General features: G+C 39.4%; 1 protein-coding gene across 1 annotated transcript in view; it reads right to left on the bottom strand.

The window, feature by feature from the left end:
* Positions 1–12,108, bottom strand: part of megf10 (multiple EGF-like-domains 10) — a 68,840-nt gene that overhangs the window by 30,736 nt on the left and 25,996 nt on the right. The window contains exons 6-11 of the mRNA XM_085414715.1: positions 10,354–10,600; positions 8,179–8,299; positions 7,831–7,967; positions 4,286–4,498; positions 3,220–3,394; positions 86–206 (exon numbers count right to left, since the gene is read on the bottom strand). Coding sequence (XP_085270841.1) covers positions 86–206; positions 3,220–3,394; positions 4,286–4,498; positions 7,831–7,967; positions 8,179–8,299; positions 10,354–10,600 — 1,014 coding nt within the window. The remainder of the gene's footprint in view (positions 1–85; positions 207–3,219; positions 3,395–4,285; positions 4,499–7,830; positions 7,968–8,178; positions 8,300–10,353; positions 10,601–12,108) is intronic.

Genomic DNA, 12,108 nt, shown 5'->3' with positions numbered 1-12,108 from the left:
ATATTAATAACCAATCCAGGGGAACTATATAGAGAAATGGCTGTAACTTGTAGCAAATGCAGGGGTTATATTAACAGTAACTAACCTGGCTTACAGGAACAGGATCCATCTATGGGGGAACACTTAGCTTTGTTCTTACAGTTGCAGCTGGAGGAGCAGTTCACACCAAATGTTCCTGCTGGGCATGGCACTGAACATATGGGACCCTGAGAAGATTAACAGACAAAATGCTAACAGTGACGATGAAAACAACACAGTTTCATTTTTTGGTAACTTTGCTTGCTTTTGTCTTTTGTGTAAAGTTTGATCATCAACAGACCTGAAGGGACAGTTCATCAAACTGTATTTGACATAGTCACATAGCACATTAAAGACTTCTGAGCCACTCTTCTTTTACTCTTGTTTCTTTTCTGCGTGCCTTATAGCTTTGGATAGCTTCATTATGGCTGTTTAAAATGTTTGAGTGTAGCTGCATAGCCACTTAAAGAGAGGCAACCAAACATTTCTTAGATGTTATTTTTCATGGCAGTGTAATACATGCAAAAATGAAACAAACTATTTCCTATCAGCTTCTTAGAATATTATAAGCAGGAGATTTAAGATTTTGGATTCTGTATAGATGAGGATCATATTGCCACATCTATATAGAACCCAAAATGCAAACAATTGCTCACTGAATCTATTTGGATACGACTACTGTGGCTGGAGAACTGGTTGCCTTGACACAATTCTCACAAGCTACATTATTCAAAGGAATTGATGTTGTGAGGAATAATTCTGAGCTTTGACTACACTCGTTGCTAAGCTAACCCATTTTGCTTTCACTTACAGAGTAGGAGACAAGTAAGTAGGGAACCCAACTCTAGGAAAGGAAGCAAATATTTAGATTTTCTAAAATTTTCAACAGTCCCAAAATAGTTGTGTCCAGACAGACAAAACCATCATGTGTAAGTGTGTGAAAAAGGAAAATAATTAAGAGCTTTTTTCTGAAAACAGAATTGCACATTTTGTCGACGTTTCAACCTGTTGCCACTAGATCTTTCTACAAAGCCACATATGCAATAACAGTACGGGCAGAGCCTCACATTATCCATTTGTTTGTTGGTAATTTTTGAAACATTAATCTATACTGGAATGATGGTTGTGAATAAGGCAGTCAGGCGGGTTAATGGGCCCACACAGTGTTTGGAAGTATAACTTGTGCTTGTATTATGTATCTTACTTAAGAAAGGCAAATAGATTTCCCATGAACAACATGCATTAACAATTCCCAGCAGAAAATACTGCTTGCATTACTCTGCAACATTTCCTTCATTGCCAAATAACTCCCATTTAAATTGCCAGAATTATGCACCCCTCTGCCTTCACATCCCATTCTTAATGCATAGGGTTTACAGTAGCTATAACAGCTGCTATTTACACCTATAACAGCTTCAACGCCTCTGGGAAGGTGTTTATGGGAATGCCCAACTCCTGCAAAACAACCCCACAACTTAGGCTACGTTCACACTGCAGGCGAAAGCGCATCAAATCCGATTTTTCTTTACCCTCTGCGACCCATATCCGATCATGGTATGACAGTGTGAACAGCACAAATCCGATATTTTCAAATCTGACCTGGGTCATTTTCCGATACATATCTGATGTTTTAGAAAGCGACTGCTGTTTGAACGGTCATGTCGCATTAAATCCGTCTTTTACATCACTGACACAAGACAGACGCCAATTATCAGCGGCGGAGAAGACATCGTGAACGCTTCCTGGCCATCCAGTGTAGATGTCAGTGAAACTGTTGGGAAGACAGTATTGGAGAAATGTGAACATTTTATTTGTACTGTATAATCTGCAGATTCTGACAGAAATCTGCAACTATCCTTTGAAGCACCGCTCCTCTCTAAAACAGCCACTTGCAAATAACAAAATAACTTTATAACATAAAGCAAAATTGGGAAACGTAAAGTAGGAAAAAAGTCTTTATATTAACGGCCATCAGTCAAACAATACTGTTTGGTCTGGGTCTAAACAGAGTGCGTTGTGTGTGACGTCTTCTTTTGCCGCTTTGAGCGTTCACACTAGAACGTGTTTGCTGTCACATTTTATTTGTAGCGTGAACAAGCAGACAAAAAAATCGAATTTGATCAAAAAATCGGAATTGAGCATTAAGACCTGCAGTGTGAAGGTAGCCATAATCCCCCTCCGCCAAACTTTAGACTTGGTACAATGCAGTTAGACCAAATACATTTTTCCTGGCAAATATCAAACCTAGACTTGTTCCCCAGATTGCCAGATGAAGAGACACGATTCATCACACCAGTCAACATGTCTCCACTGCTCTGGAGTCCGGTGGCAGTGTGCATCCAACATTTTGCATTGTGCTTGGATGCAGCTGCTGGGCCATGAAAAAGGAATTCCATGAAGCTCTCTATCTCATGTTCTTGAGCTAATCTGAAGGCCAGAGGAAATTTGGAGTTCTGTAGCTACTGACTCTGCGGGGCGATCGTGGCTCAAAGAGTTGGCAGTTTGTCTTGTAACCGGAAGGTTACCGGTTTGAGCCAAGTCTCGGTCATTGTGTCCTTGGGCAAGACACTTCACCTGCCGCCTGCTGGTGATGGCCAGAGGGGCCGATGGTGCGATATGGCAGCCTCGCTTCTATCAGTCTGCCCCAGGGCAGCTGTAGCTACAACTGTAGCTGCCTCCACCAGTGTGTGAATGTGAGAGTGAATGAATAGTGGAATTGTAAAGTGCTTTGAGGGCCCCGAAAAGCGCTATATAAATGCAATCCATTATTATTATTAAAAGTGGTGATCCGTATGCCTCAGTATTTTATGTGGCCCACCACTTTTATGCTATTGTTCCTAATCACTTACACTTTGTTCTAATAGTTATGTGGGATACTTAGAAGTGAATAATTTCATGACAGGTGGCATCCTAGCACAGCCTAGCTTCATAGGTTATTAATGTGTTATTATTTGGAAACAGATGGTTTTGCATTTTGCAGCTCTGTTTATGCTGCTTACTAACTGCAGTGATTACTGAATTTAGACAGCAATGCATCACATTGCTGCTTTTCAAAAAACATGCAATATGATTACAGCAGTGTCTTACAATATTGCATGTACCGTGTGCAGTATACTTAGGTCTGATATCATGCATCACATATTTATGATTTGTGACATAAAACACTCACTGGCATTAACACATACTAATATATGGGTTTACCGTGAAGCCTGGAGCACAGATACACTCTCCAGTGACACTGTGGCAATCAGCACCATTCTGGCACTGGCACACCTGCTGACAGGACTCGCCATAAAATCCTGGAGTGCACGTCTCATTGCAGTAGAGACCTGACCAACCAGGCAGACATGTGCACTCCCCTGATATCGGGTGGCAGCTGGTGACAAGAGAGAAAACGATAATAGTTATAAACTTTGTTGAGGTGTTTCCTACAGTCAAGATTCCTACTAGTCAGTACTATTTCCTACTTAAAGTATTTAGTGTGCTTGAAACAAATTTTTCTATGACCTGTTTTTTTTTAAGATCAGTGACTATCTCTAGTATTTAATCTCAAAGGTTAGCTAACACACTAGTAGCATTTCTGCAGTTAGCTACAAATATGAAGTGCACTGTCATGCTTCCCTGTGGGACTGAGCTTTAGCTTTTCTTTTAGCTTGTACAATTCCTCTACATCCAAACAGTGCTCACTGGAAACATACTGAAAGCCTAACAGCAGTGGCAACAGGCAAATCAGGCCATAAGTGTTTCTTCTAGCTGTCTTGGTCTAAATCTGAAAAAACAAAAACAAAAACAAAACAAAAAACCTAATCAAACTATCAAACTATCAAAAATCTAAATCTAAAAATTAATTACAATATACCTGAGGAAGACTTTTTTCATTTTTCAGTGTGTGGGTTAACTGTAGTAATACAGGTGAAATGTGGCTATATTTGATAGTAACAGAGTTTGACTGACAGATGGTGTAGCTGACACAGCAGTCCCATTGAGAAAGAAGCAGAACAGCTGTTATCTGCAATGACACATGCAGCCCACCAGCTGTGCTAGGCTAACTGATCACTACACTCAGTTGTCTACAGACACAGCGGTCATATACACAAATCTATACACGCAACATGTCAAACTGCTAAAACCCAAAAGATACAAAGGAAACACAGAGTTATATTTTGGAATTCGGGGAACCGTGAGGCAGCATTAATCAAATGGCTTCAAACTGACCTGATCTGCAGATCAAAGTTTGTCAAAGATGACAACATGATTTACTACATACCCACGAGTGCTTTGGACATAGCACGGACATTTCCTATCGCAACGTAGGCCATAGATTCCTTCAGGACACAGTCGGACATCACATGTCTTTCCTGTGTATCCTGGCTCACAAAGACACATTCCATTGCTGTGGTAGCACTTGCTGTTGTTTTCACAATTACATGTCTTTGCACAGGCAGCACCATAAGTACCAAGGGGACACTCATCCTGGCACCTGTTTATAGAGACACAGAAATATCCAGAGACAGTGATTAGGAAAAAGAGGTGGTGATCAATGACCATTCTCTCAAATGAAATATGAATTGTTGCGTATTTAGCTCCGTGACTATGGAAAGAGGCCTAAGGTTAATTTGTTTTTTACTGGCTGCAAATCTGGAATGTGTGGTTGTCTGTCTCTTGACAGTCAGAAATATTATAATTCAGATCATTTATCAGTACATATCCATATTTTATATCTATGTATAAATACAAAGAGTGATGAAACCTGCAGCTTCAGATTCTGTGAGATGTCGGCTTTCAGCACGTGCATGTCCATGCCCGTCAGGTGCATTTTTGCAGAATCCATTTACCTGCTCTCATTTGTTGTTTTAGCTGTTTGGCAGTTGTTGAAATAGTTTAGTGACCTTTAACCTGAGATTTTGGCGTTTTTCTGGCAAAAATCATTTATATTAAAAAAAAATCGATTCAGGATGTAATGAATTGATATTTCATTATTCAAACTAAAATCAGTTTGAATCGGGAAATCAATTTTTTTAAACCAACACTAGATAGCGAGCAACCAGGTCGAAAACAACATTGTGTTTCTGGTGTCCAAGGTTCAAATAACAGAGAGACTCTCCTTTCCAGCACCTTGGCATAGAGTTTTCTACCTATAATTGGAACTCACCCTCTGGTCTCCCTTCTTAAAGATGGAAACAACCACGCCAATCTGCCAATCCAGAGGTACCGACCCTGACCCCTCCACACAACATTGTAGGGGCGTGCCAACCAAGACAGCCCTACAACATCAAGAGCTTTCGGGAACTCAGGGTGAACCTCATCCACCCCAGGGGCCCTGACACCAAGGAGTTATTTAACTACCTCAGGGACCCCCAGAGATAGATGAGTTGTCCCTCTTGTCCCTATCCGGTCTTTAAGTCTGACGTCATTAGACATTTCTGGGCACAAACTCTGCTGCAGGTCCCTAAGTCAAATGATCACTGCAGCATTACTGTTAGATTTGTATTGTTGATTGTCATTTATGCTTAGAAATATTTACTTATATATGCTTAGAGTTTTGTAATTAGTTGTAGATTGGTAGAGGTTTTGATCCTTGATAGTCTGCAAACTTTGTGTGTATTAGACAGCACTTTGGGAGCATGAGAGGTCATACCGTGTCTTATTGTTTTATGGTAGGATTAACGTAGTTGCGTCTGTTCTAGTCTAAGTGCTCTTTGTTTAGATGAACTGCAGGACTTCCTCACCGTGTTATCTAGGATGAACCATCTAGGGTGAGGGGGAGGCTACCCTCTTCCTGACCAAGGATGTTTGACCCTTTGATCAGCAGTCCACACACACACACACACACACACACACACACACACACACACACACACACACACACACACACACACACACACACACAGGCAAGGTACTCTTTGTGTGTATGTAGACGTCATATGTTAATGAACTTATGCATATTCATGTAACCTCAATAAAAGAACAGTGGTACGGGAGAACGGACGAGAGCAACTGGGGTCAAGCGAAGGAACGGTGCCTGTCCGGTTCTCTCCCGTGCACGAGAAACATGAAGAAGCTTGCCTACTTGTGTCTTGCTTTGCAGTGTAATTATATTGTCTTCAACGTTCCAGCGGATGGGTTCAAGCTACAAACCTATCAATTACTGAGAGAGAGAAAAACTGTCTAAATTCTTTCTTCTCTAATAAAATGATCAGCGCTCTGCTCTACCAGGTGTAACAATTAAGTTTAACATCCAGGCATCCATGAAAACAGAATTTATGACATTTAACGGCTTTAGAAGTTAGCAGGGAGTTAGCTTGCTAGCTTCCATCTAAATATAACTAACCATGTTCTGACTGAAGGATTTATGAAACAAATTCAAACGTACAGCTCTGCTATCACTTCCAACATAAATGAAGACAGAAAACTAAACAGCAGCGACATTTGTAAGGTTACTGAAGTTAGCTGATATATAATGATGTGCTACGTGATCGCTAGTGCGACAAAGCTATGTAAGCATTACTTAAACAGTAAATCTGGAGGACAAATGCTAATGAACGCAGGAATTTTTCCCACTCGATAAAAGTTAATGTGAGGGCTTCCAATGGTTAGGGGCAAATACCATCGCATGGCAGGATGCCGTAAACAGACCAAACCTCAGTCAGGAGAACAACTGAGATAATCCATCCACAATACGAGGTTAGTCATTAATATGCTGCTGCAAGGGCTGGGCTGTAGTTACATCGTAAGGTTTTAAAAACTGAGCTTTAAAATGATTAGTGGTAATGAAAACCGAGAGAAGCCAACAGTGATCACTGACAGTTTTTAGGGGCTTGTTGAGATTAAATAGAACAAGATACAAAGCATTAAAACATGTTAAAAACACAACAGCCTTATTAAATGCAGACTACTTTGGGCCCGGAAGCAGGATTCATCACGCCATCACTTAAAGACCGGATACTCCGCTTCCTCCACGGATGACATGCCAGTGGGATTAAGGAGGTTCTCGAGTATTCCTATTCTTTACTATCTAAATAAATTCACTGAAATTTTTACACTAAGTCCTGCATTTGAATCCTGCTTTGCCTCGTGGTGTCCTTGGGTTTTGCACCGAGGGTTTTGAGTTTTTTGTGAGCTCATGATCTGTTTTGATTTTGATAAAGAACTTATGTTTAGCTTTTTTAGTTTTCTGATAGTAGTTGATCATTGTTCCTCTGTGTTTGGTCATTCCCATTTTTGATCCCTCTCTGTTTCCCATGTCTGTCTAGTTCTGTGTTCTCTGTCTGTATTTGTCTGCTCTCCCTGTTCAGTTGTGTCAAATTAGTCTTCTCTCCCCAGTCAGTCATGTCTCTGTTTATCATTTGTCTGTGTCAAGTTTGTACAACGGGTAAAATAAGTATTGAACACAAGTAAATATATTTCTAAAGGTGACATGAAATTCTCACCAGATGTCTGTAACAGCAATCCATCCAATCCACACATCCAAAGAAATCAAACAATAAATGTGCATAAATTAAATTGTTTAATAATGAGAAATGGAAAAAGGAAAAGCATTGAACATGCTTACTGAAATTTATTTAATACTTAAAAAAAGGCTTTTGTTGGTGATGACAAGATGCCTCATGTATGGAGAAACTTTGCTCAGGTATGCTTTTGGCCCATTCCTCCACACAGTCTTCAAATACTTAAGGTTCTACAGGTCCCTTCTATGCACTCTGAGCTTTAACTATTAGTTATGGAGATGCTTGGTATTGAGGATATCCTGATTTTTGGGTATAAAAAACCCTGTACTGTACTGTGGGGCTTTGTTGTAAAGGTCTCTCTTACCGTTCTCCTGTGTATCCAGGGCTACAGATGCACTGTCCAGTAGATGACACACAAACGCCATTGTTGTGACACTGACATTCCTGGGAACAGTTTTTTCCAAATCTCCCTTCTGGACATGGCTGACCACAAACTGTTCCCTGCAGACAACAGCACAAACATGTGTTTATTGTATACAGAATCTGCAATAATAACTTCAATAATTATAACTTCAAAAATAAATTCTCTTCCTATCAAAAGTATCAAAAGTTTCTCTCTGGTTTAGTTCATGCTTGCATATTACCATAAAATACTAGCATGTCTAGTGAGCTGAATTTTCTTAAAGAGTTAAGGAACAGTTAGTGTTTGTACCATCCATCCTGCTGGACAGGAGCACTCTCCGGTTACATGGTGACACACTCCTCCATTCTGACATGGACATCTCTCCTCACATTGCTGCCCATGTTTACCTGGTGGACAGAGTTCTTCACACCTTCAAAAAAAAGAAAAGAAAAAGAAAACAACACTACATCTTTGCACTACTGAGTTTTCTTTGAGATTATAGACAACTAGTAATTTTATAGATATAAAATTATAAAGTAAAATTGTGCTGACCCTTGTTTCACTAAAACTTTGTTTTAAAGTTGCACTTTCTGGCATCAACTCGACCTGCCGTGTTTGATGGAAGAAAAATGCCGAATATTACCTAAAAGAACACTATCCCTATAGTCAAGCACAGAGATGGAAAGACTGTACTTTGAGTACTATTAGTCTTTGCTAATGATGCAGGACAACTTCAATAGACCTGGGCTCTGTACTGTAAAATCTTGGACGAGAACCTCTTTCCCTTTCCCAGAACATGTGGGATGGGTCTTCCAGCGTGACAATAATGGAAACAATCCCACCAAGGCAACAAAGGAGTGGTTAAAGAAAAACACACACTTAAGTCACAGTGTGTTCTAGTTTCTGTAAAGAGAAGTGGGACAAAATCTGTCCTTTGTGCAAACCTTTAGGGAAACTAGAAGTAATGTCTTACTACTGTGCTTCCCAACTAGGGTTTCTCCATCAGTTAGTAAGTCAGGTTTTTCTTGGTGATCAAATAAAAATTAGAGACTGTTCATTTATTCATAAGTGAGCAGTCTAACTGATTCAGTGGGCAATCAAATAATTATTCCCCTGACAGTAGATACTATATATCTATCTATATAATGGAAAATTCTGTGCTTCAACAATGATATAAAATTTAAAAAAGATCAGTATAACTCCTTTTTATTGTCATCCATTAATAAACTAATCAGTTCCTCCAAAACACTAGTGTCTGAATTTAATAAATGTTCTATTACTACAACAAAGTTTCTAGTAAAAGGAAGAATATTTCTTGTAGTTATTTATTCAGCACTACCACACATTTTTTTCTAATCTTTTTCATAATTTCTACATTCAATTAAATTTCAGTTCAATTCCGTTTTATTTATACAGCACCAAATCTCAACAACAGTCACCTCAAGGTGCTTTACAATCTAAGGTAGATCGGAGAGAAACTCAACAATCATATGAACCCCTATGATGCCCTATTTGGTGACAGTGGGAAGTTAAAACTGCCTTTTTACAGGAAGAAACCTCCAGCAGAATCAGGCTCAGAGAGGGGTGACCATGACTGGTTGGGGTGAGGGGAGGAAGACAAGACAAAAGACGTGCTGTGGAAGAGAGCCAGAGATTAATATTTACTAATGATTAAATGCAGAGTGTGTCTTTAGTGAATCCAAACTAGGATGTGGTTCCACAGAAGAAAGTCCTAAAACCTGAAGGCTCTGCCTCCCGTTCTAATTTTAAGTATCCTAGGAACCACAAGTAAACTAGTAGTCTCAGAGCAAAGTGCTCTATTGGGGTGATACGGTACTATGAGGTCTTTAACATAAAATGGGGCCTGATTATTCAAGCCCTTATGTGATGAAAAGGATTTTAAATCTGATTTTGGATTAAATGGGACCCAATGAATAGAAGCCACTATGGGAGAAATATGCTCCCTCTTTCTAGTCCCTGTCAGTACTGTCAGTGCAGACGTTTTTAGGACAACCTGATAATAATAATAAATTACAATACTCCAGCCTAGAAATAATAAATGCATGAACTAGTTTTTTAGCATCATTACTGAAGTCACTTCAGAATTATCTTTAAAATCTTTCTATTAATTTGTAAAGCTCTCAGTGCTTTGGTCTCTGACGTGCACTGTAACCATGTCAGACTTCTCATCTGGTGCAACAGTCCAGAGAACCGTCCAGTGTGTGCACACAATGTTTAAGAATAATGATATGTGCTGTATAAATGAAATTGCCATGACCATAGATACTAGGCTTTTAATGTTATGTCACTGTTGGCATTAGATGGAGGTGGGCACTCTGGTATTCTCCAGTTGCATAATAACAGGCAGCACCAATCTACGATTTCTGCTGGTATCCATTCTTATAGATGCCTACCTTTTCTTTTATGTCACTGTTGGTATTAGAAGCAGGAAACCAATTTAACAAATGATCTCTCCAGACTTACAAAGCACCAGTGTATCCCGGTGGGCACTTGCATTCTCCGGTCGCATGATGACAGGCAGCACCATTCTGGCATTGGCATTTCTGCTGGCATCCATTCCCATAGGTGCCTACTGCACATGACACCTCACAGCGCCAACCTCTGTATCCAGGAGTGCAGATACAAGCTCCAGTGATAGGGTTACACAGAGCTCCATTCTGGCACTGGCATCTGTTACTGCAGTGGGAACCCCAGTGATCATTGTCACAAGCTGAAAAGAAAGAAAGAAAAAAATCTAAATACATCTTTTTTATCTTTCATGTTTATCTTACTTGACATGTGTCACAGAACTGGACATAGGTTGTCATTTATAATTGCATATGAAGCTAATAGATCATTAAGTTAGAGATGCCTTGAGTCTGCAAGTAAAATCTATTATAGGGAGTTAGCACCTTATTCGGCTTGCACATAAAAACTCACTCAAAACACTCATCAGTATCACTGTCCAGATCTTTTTTTCAGTCCCCCAGAGTGCTGAAGTCGATTTAAATATAGCTATAATTCTTATTTTTTATAATAATAATAATAATAATAATAATAATAATAATAACTACTCATCATTCTTCACTACAAAATGCCTCAGGCTCTCTTAGGTGTGCCTTTCTCGAATGAAAAATCAATGTGCTCAGCATTGTGTGGAGTTTCTGGGCTTTCCTAATTGCTTTCCTAAACAAATAAATGCAGCGCAGCTTTATTTCTGCATCCTTCGTTATAACCCCCATCTGAGTTGTAAGTGTAATCTTTGCTCCTCTATACCTGGAACAGAATATTCTTTTCTGGCACGTCATAGTATAGTCTTCTGCCTTTGGTTCTTCATGAATATAGCACCATCTACAGGTTTTGGGGGTTTCTATCAGGCCAAATGGTTTGTGGGTGGAACACTGGAGTTTTCTGTATATTCTGCTGTCAGGAAGATATTCATTTTTTGTTGTATACTATACACACATCTAAATTTAAAGAAAGAAAGAAAGAAATAGGTGCCATTTAAGCTACGCAAGGCTTTTCTGCATTTGTCAACACATGGAGTATTTATTAGCGGTAACTTATTCATCTTATTCATTGTAATATATCCATGATTTGTGTATTATCATCCATTTTCCTGTGGTTGTCCTGCTAAATTGACATATAGCTGGTGTTGGTGTCAAAGTCTTTCTGTGTATTCACATTTCTTCTTCTGTTCTCAAGTTATTTGTTCCCTACCTCTTTCTCCTGGCCTCCAACATCCCTCGTGCCTTATTGCAGTGCCTGCTCTAATTCCTATCACTGTCAATTCCTATGACTGATTTAGTAAATCTTGTTCTATCTGTCCTATACATCACAGTTATTAGAAGTCTAAGAACTGTGATGTATAGAATCAAGTGGCTTAAGAGTACTGGCACCAGGATGTATACATGTAAATTACATCTGCAAAGTTAAGGACTGTTAAAATGTTGCACAATCCTCAGCCTACTGCTAAAAGGCTGACTACAAATCTCATCAGTCCAGTGCATGACCTTCCACACCATGTCCTCAGTGCAATCTTGTTTTGTCTTAAACATAAGCAACTGGCTAATACATTTTAGCTGTAGTTTTTTGGGCTTCAACTTTTATTCTCAAAGCCTGGTGTATCTGCTAACTAATGAAAAGCTGCTGGCTGTGAAAAATCCACAGTAAAACACACTGATTGCAGTTGTATCCTTTTACAAGCAACTTTATTTCTGCATGTATTAATATGTAGTG

This window comes from Rhamphochromis longiceps, linkage group LG7 (genome assembly GCF_057381845.1).
Source record: "Rhamphochromis longiceps isolate RC_006_pf linkage group LG7, R_longiceps_female_GT1.1, whole genome shotgun sequence".
NCBI lineage: Eukaryota > Metazoa > Chordata > Actinopteri > Cichliformes > Cichlidae > Rhamphochromis > Rhamphochromis longiceps.
This window is presented reverse-complemented; position numbering and strand designations above follow the sequence as displayed.